Source organism: Hypomesus nipponensis, chromosome 16 (assembly GCF_054491055.1).
Source record: "Hypomesus nipponensis isolate SF chromosome 16, ASM5449105v1, whole genome shotgun sequence".
Lineage (NCBI taxonomy): Eukaryota > Metazoa > Chordata > Actinopteri > Osmeriformes > Osmeridae > Hypomesus > Hypomesus nipponensis.
In genome coordinates, this window is record NC_140376.1 from 1296043 (window position 1) to 1314170 (window position 18128).

At 45.7% G+C, this 18128-nt stretch overlaps 3 protein-coding genes across 5 annotated transcripts; 2 read left to right on the forward strand and 1 right to left on the reverse strand.

The window, feature by feature from the left end:
• Positions 1-1286: 1286 nt before the first annotated feature.
• ccl25b (chemokine (C-C motif) ligand 25b) lies at positions 1287-4031 on the reverse strand. 3 transcript variants are annotated; one of them, XM_084675993.1, is made up of 5 exons: positions 3888-4030; positions 2973-3059; positions 2539-2656; positions 2157-2250; positions 1287-1872 (listed from the first exon to the last, which is right to left on the reverse strand). In XM_084675993.1, the coding sequence occupies exons 2-4, from the start codon at positions 3037-3039 to the stop codon at positions 2157-2159; spliced, it is 279 nt and encodes a 92-aa protein (XP_084532119.1). In that variant the 5' UTR covers positions 3040-3059; positions 3888-4030; the 3' UTR covers positions 1287-1872. The 3 variants fall into 3 exon arrangements, with proteins under 3 accessions (XP_084532119.1, XP_084532120.1, XP_084532121.1); XM_084675994.1 differs by having other exon boundaries at positions 2973-3056; positions 3888-3989; XM_084675995.1 differs by having other exon boundaries at positions 1863-1999; positions 3888-4031.
• A 997-nt stretch (positions 4032-5028) lies between these two features.
• Positions 5029-11021, forward strand: gclm (glutamate-cysteine ligase, modifier subunit). Its single transcript, XM_084676465.1, has 7 exons — positions 5029-5482; positions 6082-6144; positions 7146-7230; positions 7691-7747; positions 8281-8483; positions 8584-8698; positions 9314-11021. Exons 1-7 carry the CDS (start codon positions 5357-5359, stop codon positions 9481-9483), a joined length of 819 nt encoding a protein of 272 aa, XP_084532591.1. The 5' UTR covers positions 5029-5356; the 3' UTR covers positions 9484-11021.
• Positions 11022-11379: 358 nt separating this feature from the next.
• Positions 11380-16599, forward strand: dnttip2 (deoxynucleotidyltransferase, terminal, interacting protein 2). Its single transcript, XM_084676332.1, has 7 exons — positions 11380-11519; positions 12027-14458; positions 14655-14793; positions 15473-15568; positions 15767-15931; positions 16169-16278; positions 16470-16599. The coding sequence occupies exons 1-7, from the start codon at positions 11445-11447 to the stop codon at positions 16564-16566; spliced, it is 3114 nt and encodes a 1037-aa protein (XP_084532458.1). The 5' UTR covers positions 11380-11444; the 3' UTR covers positions 16567-16599.
• The last annotated feature ends 1529 nt before the right edge of the window (positions 16600-18128 follow it).

The following is an 18128-nucleotide window of genomic DNA, read 5'->3' on the forward strand; positions in this document are numbered from 1 at the left end:
GCGGCTGAAGCGGAGCCGCCGAAAAATCTAATGGACTGAATTGCACTGAGGTCAGACAATGTGTCCAGTGGAGAATGAGAAAAAACTGTAAGAACGTGCGTTTTTCACCTGGCTGTGCCGTCTGCTTGACTGGGTGGATCTTTCTGAAGTTAAGCTTGGCTACCTCACATCACCCGCAGTACAATTACATTAATTTCGACTTTGTCAAAGCCACACACATAACCCTTGAAAATATGTATGAACTGTGTGTGTGTGCACGGTTAATTTCACGATTACATGGCTGATTTCAGCTTTACTTCAATATTCCAGGTCAGAATGACACTTTAATTTACTTTAGCATAAGCGAAGAGCTCGAGCATGAATATTGCGCAAGACTGTATAGAAATGTACAAATTAACATCAGTGATGGATTTATGAACTTTATGCTGCTGTCATCATATTCTTTTGCTACAGGCTACTGAAGCTTACATTGCTCAATATGTATTTTTTCCCCGGAGTATAAAAAAAATGAGTCAGTCACCTACAAGATCATTACAAAACCACTCTTCAACACTTTCGTTTTTTTCGCTGTTCTCTCATTCTTTCCCTGTGTGAGGCATTGAGAAATAGCCTGAATCGGGTCCAAATATGTTGAGTGTATTTGGTACAATGAGTTCTGATAACAAACAGCTTTCTCCGTATTTGATTAGCATGTCTTGATTCGCCCCACATGCGAACAAAAACCGATTTTAAACATCTGTCGGCACTTGTCAGAGATTCCAACATATGGAAGATGAGATTAAAGCTAATGCATCACCTTCATTTCAAAAAGTCTTTGATAATGTAAAAAAAAAAAAAATACAAACGGCCTACAAATGTTTAACAGAAGAACTAACATTTGGCAAACATGCAGACATAAGACAGAACGGGTGTTGAAACTGTTAGGAGAAAGCATCCTTTCTCGACATTAACGCATGCCGTTGTGTCTTTATCGCCACATGAACACGGTAAGCCAGTCCGTCTCAAGCCCCGAAGGTTTGCCCGGGGGGAACCGAACTGTTTACTGGCAGGCACATGCGCACAAATATCAAAGAAGCAAGACGCAACGTGTTACATGTCTGTGATGGAATTAGAGCATTTAAAATCATATTTCATGTAAGCACATGTCTAGTTGAGGATGAGCTAAGGGCAAAGAAGGTCTTAAGCGGGAGCGTCAGAAGATCAATGAGTGACTTGATTGATGAGACTGGGGATGTGATTATTGACGTCTTTTTTCAGTAGATCAAGAGATGAGTAAGGAGTCAGTGTCCGAGTTATATCTTTTAATTGAAGTTGGAGTACACTGTACACAATATACTTTTTAAACATGGTGACATATATTGAGAAGAAAAAAAAAGATTTATATATGATTTGGTTTTTTTTTTTTTATTGAAAAGAAAATCCCAAGTCTACCCATATTTCTCTTTCACAAGCACTCACACAGACACACAGACACACAGACACACACACACACACACACACACACACACAGTATAGAGACAATTCAAAGCTGCGGGGTAGTGGCTCCTTCCTAGCAGGTGCTGACATGGCTGTGTAAGCCCAGGTGAAGAGTTAAAGAGTAATATGCACAATGTACAACGTCACATCTCAAACCATCCCTGGACTGACCCATCACAGTTTGTACAACGTAATAATGGGGCACAAACCTTATACTGTTTGCATAGACTTTAGCGTGTTATACAAGTACAGGTATGCGCTTTGCAGCTTAATATAACATTCCTGGAGTGTAAACTCTTTACTTTCACAGTCCATCTGTGAGAGCAGGTTCAGGTTTCACCCCCAGGACCGTTCAGACCAGTCTCCTCCTCAATCCTCTCCTCCCCCAGGAGAATGCTGTGAAGACATTCAGATCACATGTTTGACATGCTTAACGGTGCTACTCACTGCGTGTTTATGATGACACTTCTGTAGCTTGTGTGTCATGCGATGTATGACAGTGATGAAGGGGGTTGATTTCCATCTAGAAAGTCCATAGTTAAACCCTGTCACGTGTCACTTGTTTGAAATATTTTTAATTTCTCAGCTCTATAATCGACCTCATATCTGCCGTTTGCTGATGAAACCAAACATATGATATAAAAATGGGTGAATCTGTGATCAGTGAGACTGCGGCATACCTAGTTGGCTGAGTTGTCGATCTTGTGCATCAGATGCTGCACCCAGGGCAGGGTGGGATTGGCACAAATGGTTTTGTCTTTGGTGGTGGTGAACCTGTATGAGCACAACACATTGAGAACTTGTATTCATTTACTTATTATGTTAGAGCTTTAACACACATGCTGGTCGACATTTATTGTGTCTCAGTAACGCTGTGATAGGTTGTCTGGATTAAGTCCGAGGTCAGCATCTCTCACCTGAGAGTCAGGCGTTTTTGTGATACAATAAAAAATAGGATGTGTTTTTGCTGACCCGTGACAGGACAAATCAGGGAGAGAAAGATTTGCTTTCGTTCAATGCAGTAAAGCTCGGTGACGAGGCTGCACAGGGCTTCCTACTCACACTACGGCTCTGAGGTTACAGTCCCCGTCTGTTTCCTGTTTCCTGTACCCCACCACGTTCTTCTTCACGTTCTTCTTCATTTTAGTCACGTAACCCAGGCAACAGTTCCCATAAGACCCTAAAAGAAACACACAGAAACACAACCACAGTTTCAACACCGACTACGCCATGTTTTTGGTTTTAAAGCACAATGACCCAGATGTTATTGTGTTGATACCAATAGCCAGCAAGGAATAAATATTCAAAGTATCGGGAGCAAACAAAAATTGCATGCATGTCAAATCTTACATCACATTCTAAAAATGCAATACATATTCTATGTGAATCTTTCTATGTGGATGTTTCTTAAAATCCTAGATAAAATAAAAATGAACATCTGTTGTATTGTATTTTCTGATGTCACATGCAGTGAGTTGCCAGGTAGCGATGCCTACCTTGAGCCAGACTGAGATACGTGCCGGTTAGGAGGAGCAGGAGAAAGAAGAGAGAGGAGAACTTCATGACTTCTGCTTCTTCTGCTGCTGTAACAGAAATGCCCAGGAGAGTCGAGGAGAGGACAGTCAGTGAGAGGAGGAGAGGAGGAGAGAGGAGAGGAGGGAGGAGGGAGGGGAGGATAGAAGAGGAGGAGGAGGGAGGAGAGGAGGGGGGATGGAGGGGAGGATAGAAGAGGAGGAGGAGGGAGGAGAGGAGGGGGGAGGGAGGGGAGGATAGAAGAGGAGGAGGAGGGAGGAGAGGAGGGAGGAGGGAGGAGGGAGGGGAGGATAGAAGAGGAGGAGGAGGGAGGAGAGGAGGGGGGAGGGAGGGGAGGATAGAAGAGGAGGAGGACAAGCAGAGGGGAAGAAGGGAGACAGAACAGAGAGAAGATAAACTTTCTCATGTTGTTGTGCTGTTGAGTCCAGGGGCTGTGCTTCCCGTAAGAGACCACCCAGTTCTCCCTGAGTTATTATATTGATCAATATAGACTCCTTTGCCCTGTCAACACACAATCGCTCCTCGCTGTGTTTTAAAGCTGTTTTGCATCATGTGTTCTCTGGGAGTTTCTGTGGAAGTCTTGTAAAACTATGCTCTTGACGAAACAAATAGTCCTTGTGTGCTCCAGTAAACATATTTGGCAACGTGGTTCTTTTGAAAGTTTGTAAAGCACACTCTTAAAAGAGCTGTGTGTTTGTGGGCTGTTTAAGACAGATATTTAGAAGTAAGGCTTGCATTTACAAACACATCCTTGAGCCATACAAACAGTAACACAAACATGGTGTGTTGTTTCATGAGCTGCCTAAACTCTGCACAAGACTAGATTGGAATAACATGCAACACAAACACCACTGGGAAGAGGAATGTAAGCTACTTACAGATCTTGGAGTGTGATGGTTCTGCACAGAGGACTTCAGGTTGAGGTTGGGGTTGTCCTGTATTCCCAAGTTCCTTTATACACTCCCTGTGAAACCTCCCCCTCGCCTACACACACACACACACACGCACACACACACACACACACGCACACACACACCTACACACACAGATTATCTTCACATGCTGCTACAGTAGCATGCATTCATAGTCAACCAGCCAGCTATCCATCAAAATGTTTTTTTTTGCTTGGCAAGCGATTTTACAAATGCTCGGAAGAAGTGTTTTTTGATTACTGATCTAATTTGCCATGTTTTTCTTGGCACGACACAAGGTTAAGGATGAGCGACAAAGAGTTCCGGTCCACAAAGTAAAAAACACACTCTCTCTCCCTCTTTCTCTCTCTCTCTTCCCTTCCTTCCTTCCTTCCTTCCTTCCTTCCTTCCTTCCTTCCTTCCTTCCTTCCTTCCTTCCTTCCTTCCTTCCTTCCTCTCTCAAGAAATGCACCCCCTGCTAACACAAACTGTGAGTGGAAAAAAAGTTTAGATCCAAAACCTTTAGACAAAAGTTTAAAATGAAAAACGGTTTCGAAAGGTTGAAAGAAACATTTCTAAAAACCGTTTTTAATCTACTCTCTGCTTTAATCTACTCTCCTCCTCACCTATCCTTGCACTGTGTGGAAAAAAATACTTCAGAAAAAAACGTTTTGAAAGGTTGAAAACATTATTTCAAAAGTTATTTAAAAAAAAAAAGTAATCAGTGTGTGTGAATAAAAAGTTTGGAATGGTTAAAAAAATATTGTAGAAAAAAAAGTACGTTATGGATGAGAGAGAGAGCGTTAGCGATGTCGACATGACTGAGAATAGAGACATTCCTGATGACCCATGGCCATGGGGGAGATGTTTGAAACACTAAAAACACTAGTTTACTAGTTTACTAGTAACTAGTTTACTCGTTAACTGGAAATGTGCTCCCTAGAAAAATGTCATCAGTAACCTATTTTACAGGGGCTGCTCCAGTTATTTAATGTGAGTAGCCTACAGACATGTGCATATGGGGGATTCCCAAAAAGTCGACGGAAGGCGGATACAACATAGGACCACAGCGTCATCTTGTGGTAAATAGGAGTCTATATTCCAATCCACTCCTAGCCCTTAATCCAGTCCAGGAAATAATTCTCCCCGGTCCTCAAAAGTCCAGGCCAGCATTTCAATGCAACAAATCTGAATTGCGTAGGCAAGTAGGCGTACCTCATTCCACTTTCTACCATCACGCCGGGATACTTTTTGCCAAATAAACATTACGCATATGCAAGTCATTCTGACAAGACTACCCTGAGCGAGGTCACTCCTCGCTGGGAATCATCTAGCTAGCTGAGATAGCATTTTTTTGTGAGAAAAGCTAACGGGAGGCTTCCTTAATCGGTGTTTTGCGACCCAGTGAAGAACTAGCTAGATACAAAGAATCCCACATGGAGACCCACAACAGTAATGCCAAGTCGCTTCTGAACCATGCGTCAACTCTAAACCTGCACACCGGGAATTTAGTGAACCGGAGCCGTCTCAAGAAAAAATGTCCATCCTCGCCAAGTGAAGAGGTAAGAAAAGAATCTGGTTAGTAGTAGACTAGTAGTAGTAGTAGTTTTAAGTTGACATATCAATTGTGCGCAGAGATAAGAACCATTTAACGTCGTAGATCAGGTGAACGAGACAGCTAGCTAGCTACCACCAATTAACAAGCTAGTTGCTTGGGAGGAAATTTTAGCCTAGCTTAGCTAACGGCGTTAGCAATGACAGAATGCAATTCAAGTTCAAGCTAAACTTTTATTGACGTGTTAAATGTGGTCAAGGAAATACGTGTGCTCTGGCTCTCTGCTTTAACACAAGAGACACATCATCCCCTCAAAGACTATAGTCACAAGCAAGTAACTCTAGACTAGTTACTGTTCAAAGATTATATAACAAAACGATCTGATTTACATGTTAACATTTGACAACAATCCTAGTGTGTCGTAAAAAGCCCTCGTGAATGTTGACTGTTTTGAGAACCACTCTCAAGGTCAGGAAGGAGATGGGTGATAAGGTGCATCTCAACAGAAGAGATAATTCCTCCCCGGATCTGTACTCAGTTACCATAGTTGCAGCAACCCTCACATGACACAGCTATCATTTATTTATGCTGTTTATTGTTTTCCAGCTTCATGACTGTATCAGAGCCACCCTGAGTGAGTGGTTCAACACAACTCCCGTCACAGACAAGGTGAGACAGTGCCCACATTATGAAAATGTTTCATGCTGCCACCATATCAAGATATGAATGTGATAAGGAAACAAACCTTCTAGTATCTTTAGGCAGTGGTGATGTTACAGGACTGGCCTTGCTTGCACTCCTATGCCAACCCCAGAGGCTGGAGTCTAATGTTTGTTTAGTCTGTCATGTACAGTATTATGTATCTATTTATTACCTTTAGCATTTACTCCCTAAGTACTTTCTACACTTTTGTTACAATATTGTGTTAAATGTTGGAACCTGTAAGCTTTATATCTTCTGGGTTATAAAAAGGTTAATCTTATTTTAGTCAAACACTTAACCCTGGAAGCCAGTTGTTTCCCTTAGGCTAATGCCACTGAATCATAGAAAGTCATATGTCCACAACCCATCACCCCAAGCAACCTAATTCCACATGCAGACCTGTGATAAAACTCATGCACAGTCCGGCCCATTGCATCTGCCTTTCTACTCGACATCATGTGACCAGAAGAAGTATTTAGCCCGATAGGCTACTATCAGCCAGAGTTGCGTAACAATCAGGATACTACGAACACAGACCACAGCATTCCAGTGCGGAGAAAACAACATAGCGGGGTGTTCATTGAGTGCCGCATCGCGATGAAAGAGAACTGTCAGACTGGATGTTCATGCAGAGCTGGAGGCCAAAGCCCCCAGGAACGTGTGTCTGCGCTGGGGGAGGGAGCAGGAGACATTGCCCCTGGCCTGGTGTGACCTGAGGCCATGTTTCTGCTGGGCTCAGCTAATCTACCCCCTCGCCACCACATCTATGGGCCTGGGGGGTGGGGATGGTGGGGGGGGGCTGATTCTACAGAGGACTGGGCGATATTCTGCACTATGCTCATAGTGGCATCCTCAACAGACAACCACCCCCACCCACCCCCTTCTGCAATATTCAGTGACCTTCTGCATGTGTTTGACCCAAGCCTGCAGGCTGGCCGCCTCATCTGTGAGTTTGTTTTGTCTCTCAGGATCTCCCTGAAACGCTGGACTGCTCCATCCCCCAGACCACAGAGGCCATCACCCCGGAGGAGAGGGAGGAGCTGAAGGTGTCAGGTACGGTTCTAACTCACCCCAGGCTGTTTTGAAGGTGTCAGGTACGGTTCTAACTCACCCCAGGCTGTTTTGAAGGTGTCAGGTACGGTTCTAACTCACCCCAGGCTGTTTTGAAGGTGTCAGGTACGGTTCTAACTCACCCCAGGCTGTTTTGAAGGTGTCAGGTACGGTTCTAACCCACCCCAGGCTGTTTTACACTCAAGTTCTGCTCTTAAAGGCCTGGTGGGTAAGTTTTGTGACATGAGCAATTTGGGCTTGAGTAAATGATTGGTCATGTTTATTACAGACCTGCGGTGTCCACAAATGTAGCATTTATTTTCATTTTACTGTCAAACCTTGAGATTTATTGGTTGCTGTCAGGATGTGAGGTTTATTTAAGCAAAGTTGACAAAAGGTGCACGCAAACAACATCACCGACCCTGCCCTTTAAGATCCTGTTGTGTTCCTTGTCGCTTCACAGTCAAGCTGTTTCTGTGTGAGTCGGACCAGTCGGCCATTAAAGAAGCGTTGGACTTGGGTGAGTGTGTCTCATCTTCTCTCTCTCTCACACACCGCCATCCTCCTCACCTCCTCTTTCTGCTCTGACATGAAGTCTGACTTGCGTCTTCATGCGTCTAATAGAATACTAAGGAGAAGATTCTAGAATACTAAGGAGAAGATTCTATTTTCTTTCTTCACTCCCTGCGAGGTGACCTCTGCTCTACCATGGTCTGCTTGGTTAAAACAAGTGGTTCTTTAAAGAGTGTTTCTAATCTAATTCGGTCAGACCCGCTAAAGAATGTGTGATAATTTTGGGGGGAAACAAATCCAATTATCCAGGGAGTCAGGTGGCTGAGCGGGTAGAGCATCGGGCTAGTAATCTGAAGGTTGCCAGTTCAATTCCCGGCCGGTGCACATACGTTGTGTCCTTGGTCAAAGCACTTTACCCTGACTACCGCTCACTTTACCCAAGCACACTTTACCCCAGTCGCTCTGGATAAGAGCGTCTGCTAAATGACTTATGGAAAGTCCTGTCATTTAGCCCTGTTATCTTGATCTTGTTCTTTGCAGCCTGCGTGACCCTGGGGGTGTCTCAGCTGGACTCTGTGATCATAGCGCCCCCTAGCCTCCCGGATGGGGAGGTCCAGACACTGGCCCACCTGCAGCCGTGCTGGGAGGAGCTGCAGGCGCTGGTCCGCAGCCACAAGATCGCCGCCATTGGCACCTCGGACCTGGACAAGGACCTGCTGGAACAGCTCTACAACTGGGCCCAGGTGTGTGTGTGTGTGTGTGTGTGTGTGTGTGTGTGTGAGAAAGAGAGGGAATACGTGAGTGCAGGTAATAGCATGTGACTGTGTGTGTGTGTGTCTCCAGGTGAAGCCCAGCAGTAACCAGGTGAACCTGGCCTCCTGCTGTGTGATGCCTCCTGACCTCACAGCCTTCGCCAAGCAGTTTGACATCCAGCTGCTCACTCACAACGACCCTAAAGGTGACGACCTCTCCGCACCCCCCCCCCCGCACGCACACAGGGTTCCTCAGAGGCCTGAGTTGAGTCCTCATGCTAAAGGCTTCTTCATGTCCAGGCATGTCTCTAACCCTGCCCTGGAGGACCAGATTCCAAGTCCATTGTTTACAAGAACATGTCGTGAGTGGGTGGGTGGGAATTAACAAGTGTTTTATGATCCACAAGGGGATTACACAGTTGTGTTGACATTTTATTGATACAGTTTAACACAAAAGGGCCATACAAATGGTACACATTCAAAGTACAACTGATAAACAAGGATCAGAAGTGCTAAATTCTAAAAGCATTTTAGCGGTTAGTGGATTACCAAGTACATCGTGAGAAAACCAGCCACATCATAAACCAGTCAGTTCACAGAGAGAGATGGTGTTACAACATGGAAGACATAATCCAGAATAAAGACAGAACTTGTGTAAGTGCTCATTGTTCGGCCCGCCCCTCTCTCTCCTCCCCCTGCCCCTCCCTCTCCTCCCCCTGCCCCTCCCTCTCCTCCCCCTGCCCCTCTTTCTTTCCTCCCCTGCCCCTCTCTCTCTCTCTCTCTCCTCCCCTCGCCCCTCTCTATCTCTCTCCTCCCCACAGAGCTGATGTCGGCCGCCAGCTTCCAGGAGGCGGTGCAGGAGAGCACCAGGGAGCTGCAGGTGCAGGACTGGCTTCTGGACTGGGTCCTGCGCTACTCCATCATCGTCAAGAGCAGAGGCATCATCAAGGCCAAGGGCTACCTGGTACATGCCAGGAAGAGCAGCCAGTAGCTAGCCGGTTAGCTGCCACGCCGTGAAGAAGAACTACTTGTGGAAGACAAACCGTCGGCAGAGGCATTCTCTTTCTCTAGACACACACACACACACACACACACACACTCGTGAGCCAGGCCTTTTGCTGCTGTTAAGCATGGACACATCCATGCTCATACCACCTTTCCATGTAGACTTAATATTATACACGCTGTGTCGATTGGAAGATGTTTGGTAAGTGTGTGGGTGTTTGTTTGTTTAGAGAATGACAGGCTGTCGGTAAGAGATTTCAGAAGAGTGCTGAATCATGACCAATGCATACTAGTCCAAGCCCCTCCCCCTCCCAACTGTCAGGAAGGGCCTCTGTACGTGACAGAGATGCTAGGTAGCTAACCTCTCATCCAACATGGTGTCAAAACCAGGTTGCAGTGAAGTGCCTCTTTCTCTCCCTACTACTCTTCTCCTTATCTACACTTACAGTTGTTTTTCTTTGTATAAGTGGGCATGTGGGGTTGATTCGGACCTCAGTCCTGGTTACAGTCTGGTGTGGAGCATCCTGTCTGGTTTATCAGGCTAGGGTGTAGTGGGCTGGGAAACACAAGTCTGGATGATTTTACAACAAAAGGAAGTCAGTTTTAGAATGTCGGTTTAGCTTTTTTTTGTTTTTATTTACAGTATGGACTTTATAGGTTTAAATAATCAGGCCAGAGAGAAAGAGCAGTCGTGTAGAGCAACCATTGACAATACCAAGAGGCACTTGTGTGCAAATGAGCAACTTCCTCTACTCTTCATTGCTTTTTTGGAAAAGTTGTATTTAATAATGTTGATTAAAAGTAGGCTTTTATGTTTTATGAGAACAGAATCATGTACAGTAGGGTTCAAAATTCTGAAACCACATTGAACATTTAATGTGAGGTTGAAGTCTGAGAAAGACAAACATTATTTCACATCACAAGAAGTTCTGCAGACCATGTCAGATCGTGCTGGGCGAAGCGAGGATGGTCAGGTTCAGCACAACCTTATGGAGCCCACGTGCTTGTTGTCACCAAAGCATAAGGGCGACATTCCACATACTACCATGGTGAAACTCATTAACTTCTTTCAAAGATTACATTTTTGCTCAAATTATTAAGATATCATTTAAAAATAAGTGTATTACATTTGAAACAAAAGCAAAATAGTTTTCACTAGCAGTCTTGTAGTCACTGAACACTACTGTATATTACACATTTCTTCATGTTGAATGTGTTTATTATGCTTTTCTTGTTGCATTTGACCCAATTCTTATCTTTTATTGACTGTTTCTAAAACATGTCCTACCCCAAAACAGTACTGTGTGTATGAGATTGAAACACTTTCCCCGCGATATGGCAATAATGAAAACCTCAAATGTACTGCAAATACGTAGGGACTTGCATGAAGACCTGTTCATTATAGCACTGGAAAGTTTCAGGGTCCAAAATATGAAGGTTATATTGTAAACAAAGAATATATTTAACGTTAACATTCATTCTGTATATGTTTTAAAATTGGGTTTATTAAAATGATGAAGGCAAGATGTGTTGTTTTTAAAGATTTGTGGGAGTGAAAGCACAGAGATAAGACTTTTTTTTATTGTTTTTACTTTACGGTGCGGTATGTTTTTTTCAGACTTCCCACGTATTGCGTATAACTGCTCCTTGAAACTTGGAAACAGTTCCTGTAGCGGCAGTCGTTTACAATAGGCCATTATCACGCTGATACGTAGTACTTCCCGCCCATGAAACCCGGAAGCGTGATAATCCCCTATACCAAGCTACCTATTGTTCATTTGAGAAGCCTGGAATTAAATGGGGAACGCAATCCGTTTAGTTTCCCACAGCAATGCAAACTTATCGGCTATGTTGCCTAGTTTGTAAATTGATTGATCGAGTCTATCGTAGCCTACTCCACGAACACATGTCTAAGCCGGAAGTGAGCGAGAGGGGATCGTAAGAAAGATGGTGGCGACCAGAAGAGGAGTACGCGCGTGCTCCCCTACGAAATCCAACTCCGATGAATCCACAGATGTCTCTGTAAGTTGTCAACATAAATCAAGAGTAGAATTAGATAAATACGAGTAGAAATTACTTCGTTTATCCGACGAAGTTGCACCCAGATAATGTCACGTGCTGCTCGGTTAGCGTGCTAGGTAGCCGGAGTTCAGACGCTCACGTGGTTTCTTCGCTACTTTGTTTGCGAGTTGTTTGTGCACGTTGTTTTTTGTCCGTTTGTTAAGCATTCATGTGCCCGCTTGCTGACTGGCTTTTGTAGTGTTTATGAACCAATTATCTGTTGCAGTTCCTTTATGAGTTCTTGTGTTCAACAGTCGCAGAACCAGGCCGGAAGTATTGAAACACACCAGGCTAGCCACTGTAGTAGCATCTTATTAAAAAAATTAAATAATTTAGTAGTCCCTGGTTAAATACATTTCTAAATAGAACAGGAAGAGTTACAATTCACAAGTGTGCAGTTACACAAAGTGACTTGCTCAATAAATAACTATTCCAACATTACAGTAACATAAACCTTCCCTCTTCCAGGCTACCCCATCCAGCTGTAGAAGGACTGGCAGGAGGACGGCCAACAGGGAGCAGACTGCCTCTCAACTGCCCATGACAGTGGGTGCTGACGGGGAAGAGGGGGTCCCTGCCACGCCCCTCCAAGACCAGAACTCCACTGTAAAGAGGAGAACCAGGGCGTCCAGGATTCAGTCCCACCGGCTGGACTCCACACACGAGGCGGACGTGTCAGACTCTGAGTCCTGCTGCTCCGCGGCGTCCGACCTGGACCACCCGATCCTGCGCAGGGGGCGGAGGAAGACCCCGGGCCGCTCGTCCAATCCGTGCGCGGATCTCTCAGATGTAGACTCCTTTTCGTCGGCGACGTCAGCGTCCAGGGTGGGGCCGCAGGGACGCCGTGGCACCAAAAGGGCAGTTGGCTCCGGTCAATCAGACTCGATCCCGGTGGAGTCTGAGGAGGAGGGGAGGGACTCGTGCGGCTCTGCGGCGTCAGACACCCAGAGAGTGACCCGGAGCCTGAGGAGAAGCGCCATCGCTTGCTCCCTCGCCAACCGCCGCGCCGAGGATGCGGGGGACGTGTCGGAGGGAGACAGCTGTGCCTCCAGCCTCTCTGCCGCCCCGTCCACGAGCAGACGCCCCGCCCGGGGCAGGACCGGCCGCTCCGCCAAGCCCATCCCCATGCACTTGGAGGAGGCCTCGGATCTCCCCCGCTCCCCTACCCCCAGCCGGAGGACCAGGACCAGGACCCCAGTGGCAGACCCGGGGGCGTGGGACTCGGAGGGCTTTGAGTCCGGCCCCAGCGTGACCCCCAGGAGGTCCACCCGCAATCGAACCGCGCCCAGATACACCTGCTCTGGGACAACGGACTCCGACGAGTCGTTGAACGTCTCCCCGTCTGTCAGCGCCAGCAGGGGGAGGGGCATCCCCTGCAGCAAGGCTGTCTCCGTCACCAGGCTGTCCGTGGTGGTGGAGAGGACCATAGTCTCTGTCACGGAGGAGAGGAGGGAGGGGCTGGAAGAGGGGGCCCACATGGTAGAGATGCCCACAGAGAAGCCCTGTCACCAGGGGAAGGTGAGCGTGTCTCGGGGGGCAGAGGAGGAGAGCGTGCTGGAAGACTCGAAGCTGGACGCCACGATCGGCCCTGAGGATGTGACCCTAACTCTGGAGAAGGATGAGGAGCTCATCAACCTCATTGACCAGGAGGAAACAGATGACCCCCAAGGTTTCTGCCCAGCAGAGGAGAGCCAGAGAGGGAGTGTGATTGTATCAGGGGAGGCGCACGTGGAAGAGTCAGAGGCTGCTAGTGAACCGCTTCCATCGCAGGCTGACACACGGGTGGCGTGTGTACCTGCAGTGGCGGCGGCTGACCAGCAGAGGGGGCAGTCACACTCTGCTGCGTCGACAGAGGAAGATGTGGGGGCGATGACACGGGAAACAGAAGCTGGACCTGAACCAGAGCTCCGTCCCGGAGACACAGGGGGAGTGGCTGTGTGCTGCGTCCCTGTAATAGCAGGAAATGAGGGGTGTGAAGAGGAGGCCATGGATGTTGCTGCATCATCACGTGCACACAGCCCAGAGCTGAATGCAGATGCCTGCCATCTTGTTCTGAGTGAAGAAGAAGGGGAGCTGGAAAAGGTGGATGGGAAGGCCCAGCAGGGGGAGGTGGTGGTGGTGGTGGAGGAGGAGAACGCAGTTGCAGAAGAGAAGCAGAAAGAGGTGGTGGTGTTAGATGAGGAGGTGTTGGAGGAGAAGCAGCAGGAGACAGAGGAGGTGGTGATGTTGGAGGAGGAGGAGGAGGAGGAGGATGTTGTGGTGTTAGAGGAGCAGCAGCAGGAGGACGTGGTGGTAGAGAGGAAGGAGGCACAGGTGGCAGTGTTGAAGGAGCAGGAGGAGGTGGCCGAAGAGGAGAACCAGGAAGAGGTGAATGTCGTGATTGAGAAGAAGGTGGACAGTGTGTTGGTGGTGATGGAGGGGAAGGAGGAAGAGGAGATGGAGGTGTCAGTTTCAGCACCTGAGACTCTCGAGGCGGGTTCAGAAGCCGCTATCCTGCCCCTCCTCCCTGAGTCCATCCAGGTGAACTCCAGCCAGAAGCTCAAGGTTGTCGTGTCAGAGGTCACCGAGCAGCCCCACGACTCAATCATCATCCAGAAGGCGAAGGTGGTCAGTCTGCTGGACAGCAGCGAGGAGGAGGAGGAGGATGAGGTGGTGTCTGGCCATGAGAAGGAAGAGGAGAATAATGAAGACCTTGCCGGACCCTCGCAGAGCGAGCCTGTCTCTGGCGGTCTGTTTGTGATTGACACACGGCCGGCCCAACGGGATGGACGGTTTTACCAAGAGACCCCGGAAGAGGCGGAGACAGCTGCAGAGGATGAGGAAGAGTTTGTGGATGAAGATGGTGACGATGAGGAGGATGACGATGACAGGGCGCTCTTCACCATCAAGAGCCAGAACTCGTGAGTGTCTGCACCTGCACATGTCTGGCTACTTTTCACCCTGGGGGTCCTTGTATTTATTTTCCTTTTAGATGTCACATTTCACAAGAACGCATGTTAGCCATCACATTCATGTCCATGCACGGAGTTAAGAATTCACAGTACAGACACACACATACATGCTGTGTATGTGCCCTGAGGTGTGTGTGTTTCGCAGGATGGAGCTGTCTAGCCGGATCGACACAGGCCTCAGAGCCCGGCAGCTGGGAGGGTTGTACGTCTGTTTCGATGGCGGCAAACCGAAGAACGCGTCCAGCAACGACCCCCAGAAGAAGAAGCAGAAGAGCGACGACCAAGTGAGTCGCTCACCTGCTGTCCTGGTCACCTGGTGTCCAGGGGCCGAGTTGGATAGAAATACTACATTTCTTAAAGGAGAGTTTAATCTCATCATCATCTTCGAATAGTTATGTTATTGACTTCACTGGTGCCTTTAAAGTGCCAATATATCGGGAATTTTTTAGGGCTGCAATTTACGATTATTTTAATAATCGATTAATCTGTCGATTCTTTTTACGATTAATTGATGAATCAGATATATTTTTTTTAAGCATTAATTTTCAAGCCTTTATTCAAAAACAGAACTGAAAGTGCTAAAATAATTTTCAGAATGTGCACAGACAGGCACACAATTTTGAAAAAGTTATTAATATTAGCATAGATTTAATGCTTTTTTCCAAGATGAGCAATTAATTTGAGTTTTGTTTTACTATTGAAACTATTGAAAATTGAACGCTTGAGGAAGTAGGCCAGACTTTATTAGAATTATCTGGTGTATATTTAAGATTTTTTTGACATTTAAAAAAAAAGGTAATCAATTTGTAGTTGCAGCCCTAGAATTTATACCTTTTTAATTTAGTTTTATTTGTACTTATTGATTTTACATTCAATCACCTCTGGCAGTAAGGCATAGAAAAGCAGGCATTGCTTGACTTCAAATATCAGTCAAATGTGTACTGAAACTTGTTGTGTGGTTAGGTGATGAAGAAGAGTGTGATTGGTCCAGAGTTTGAGAAGCAGGACGCGGTTCCTCCGTACAGCGAGTCTAAGCAGGCCTCGAAGCTAAAGCGCAAGGTGAGTCTCGGAGAAGATCAGCTTCGACGGACATCTAGTCAGAAGTGGGAGAACTACAAATCATTTAATCCTGTTCACTGCCACCCTGGACATATTTTAAAATATATATATAGCTCTTTAGCGATCCCAAAAACAATATAAGTTCTGTGCAAGATAAGACTGATGTATGGTGTTGTATACTATCACGCCCACTTCCAGGCTGAGAAGGAAAAGACCACAGGAGATGGCTGGTTCAACATGAGGGCCCCTGAGATGACCACGGAGCTGAAGGGAGACCTTAAAGCCCTGAAGATGCGAGCAGCCATGGATCCCAAGAGATTCTACAAGAAGAACGACCGCGATGGATTCCCCAAGTATTTCCAGGTCAGAGTTCAACCACTTTTAGCTCTGCCTCGATGGCGTTCTCTGTGGCTGGTTTCCCAGACATGGAGTAAACCCTAGTCCTAGCCTAAAAATATTTTTTATGGAAATCATTGAATGTTTCTATTACTTTAGGACCATGCTAATATATCTGGGAAACTGGGCCTATGGGTTTAATACCTTTAACTTACTGTGTGTGTGTGTGTGTGTGTGTGTGTGTGTGTGTGTTACATGTTTCAGGTGGGCACAGTGGTGGACAGTCCTGTGGATTTCTATCACTCCCGGATCCCCAAGAAGGACAGGAAGCGGACCATGGTGGAGGAGCTGCTGGCTGATGCTGAGTTCAGACAGTATGTTCATGTCTGCATGTCAGACCTCTTACCTCCAGACACAGGGTGGTGCTGTTCTACCATCTTTGCAGTTCACCTTGATACACAAAGCATTCAAAGATTCTTACATTTTCAATCGGTCATTTACTTATTTAATGTTTCACGGATGTAAAAAGCTCTGTGTTGATGGTTTTGTCTCCTTTGCCTTCTAGCACTAACAAGAAGAAGTATCAACAGATCATGACAGAGAAGGCTGCTGTGGGGGCTGGCAGAAAGAGGAACCGATTTTTGAAAAATAAAAAGAAATGACCCTATAGTGGTGTAATAAAGATTAAGATATTATCCAGAGTTTGTACTTTTTTGTATATGTACAAGGCACCTTGTATTTGGGCAGATGACACTACAAAGGAGTGTTACTGTTTATGAGTTCACAACACAAGTCAAACAAACACACAGGAAAAACCCTGTTTAGATTAGGATCAGGTGTACATAAACACATTCTTTTTATATATATATATATCAATTGTGAAAATGAAAATACAAATGACTGCTATGAAATAAAATTATGTACTGAGACAAATGTATTGCTGTTTCAAAGTGATGGTATGGTGATGTAGACCACATTTTAGAAAATATCATGACCAATACAATAACTGGTTTCGGTGCTCTGAAGCTTATTTTGTAAAGAGCATGTTGTCCATTTATACTTGCATCTGTCCAATAAACATCTGTTTAACCAGCATTTAGCCTCACTGGTGATCCGCACAGAAACACATTTCCCCCAAAACACATATGCTAACCCCTTCGGTCATTTTATTAAAAAACACCCATGCTAACCCCTTTGGTCATTTACCTCAAACACCCCTTTGGTAATTTTCCCATCCAAAACACACATGTTAACCCCTTTTGTCATTTCATCCAAAACACACATGCTAACTCTAAGTAATTTCCATCCAAAACATACATGGTAACCCCTTTGGTCATTTTCCCATCCAAAACACATATGCTAACCCCTTTGGTCATTTTCCCATCCAAAACACACATGCTAACCCCTTTGCTAATTTTCCCATCCAAAACACACATGATAACCCTTTAAGTAATTTCCATCCAAAACATACATGCTAACTCTTTAAGTAATTTCCATCCAAAACATACATGGTAACCCCTTTGGTCATTTTCCCATCCAAAACACACATGCTAACCCCTTTGCTAATTTTCCCATCCAAAACACACATGTTAACCCCTTTTGTCATTTCATCCAAAACACACATGCTAACTCTTTAAGTAATTTCCATCCAAAACATACATGGTAACCCCTTTGGTCATTTTCCCATCCAAAACACACATGCTAACTCTTTAAGTAATTTCCATCCAAAACATACATGGTAACCCCTTTGGTCATTTTCCCATCCAAAACACACATGCTAACCCCTTTGGTCATTTTCCCATCCAAAACACACATGCTAACCCCTTTGGTCATTTTCCCATCCAAAACACATATGCTAACCCCTTTGGTCATTTTCCCATCCAAAACACACATGCTAACCCCTTTGGTCATTTTCCCATCCAAAACACACATGCTAACCCCTTTGGTCATTTTCCCATCCAAAACACACATGCTAACCCCTTTGGTCATTTTCCCATCCAAAACACACATGCTAACCCCTTTGGTCATTTTCCCATCCAAAACACACATGCTAACCCTTTAAGTAATTTCCATCCAAAACATACATGCTAACCCCTTTTGTCATTTTCCCATCCAAAACACACATGCTAACCCTTTAAGTTATTTCCATCCAAAACATACATGCTAACCCCTTTGGTAAATAATCCCATCCAAAACACACATGCTAACCCTTTAAGTTATTTCC

Bases quoted from the DNA above. Each gene is read 5' to 3' on its own strand.
- ccl25b (XM_084675993.1), bottom strand. From the start codon at position 3,039: ATGAAGTTCTCCTCTCTCTTCTTTCTCCTGCTCCTCCTAACCGGCACG. The intron at 2,657-2,972 runs GTAGGCATCGCT...TGTTTCTTTTAG, and splicing joins GTATCTCAGTCTGGCTCAAG to GGTCTTATGGGAACTGTTGC. The intron at 2,251-2,538 runs GTGAGTAGGAAG...GTGCTCATACAG, and splicing joins TGTAACCTCAGAGCCGTAGT to GTTCACCACCACCAAAGACA.
- gclm (XM_084676465.1), top strand. From the start codon at position 5,357: ATGGAGACCCACAACAGTAATGCCAAGTCGCTTCTGAACCATGCGTCA. The intron at 6,145-7,145 runs GTGAGACAGTGC...TTTGTCTCTCAG, and splicing joins CAACTCCCGTCACAGACAAG to GATCTCCCTGAAACGCTGGA. The intron at 7,748-8,280 runs GTGAGTGTGTCT...TGTTCTTTGCAG, and splicing joins TAAAGAAGCGTTGGACTTGG to CCTGCGTGACCCTGGGGGTG.
- dnttip2 (XM_084676332.1), top strand. From the start codon at position 11,445: ATGGTGGCGACCAGAAGAGGAGTACGCGCGTGCTCCCCTACGAAATCC. The intron at 14,794-15,472 runs GTGAGTCGCTCA...TTGTGTGGTTAG, and splicing joins AGCAGAAGAGCGACGACCAA to GTGATGAAGAAGAGTGTGAT. The intron at 15,569-15,766 runs GTGAGTCTCGGA...GCCCACTTCCAG, and splicing joins CCTCGAAGCTAAAGCGCAAG to GCTGAGAAGGAAAAGACCAC.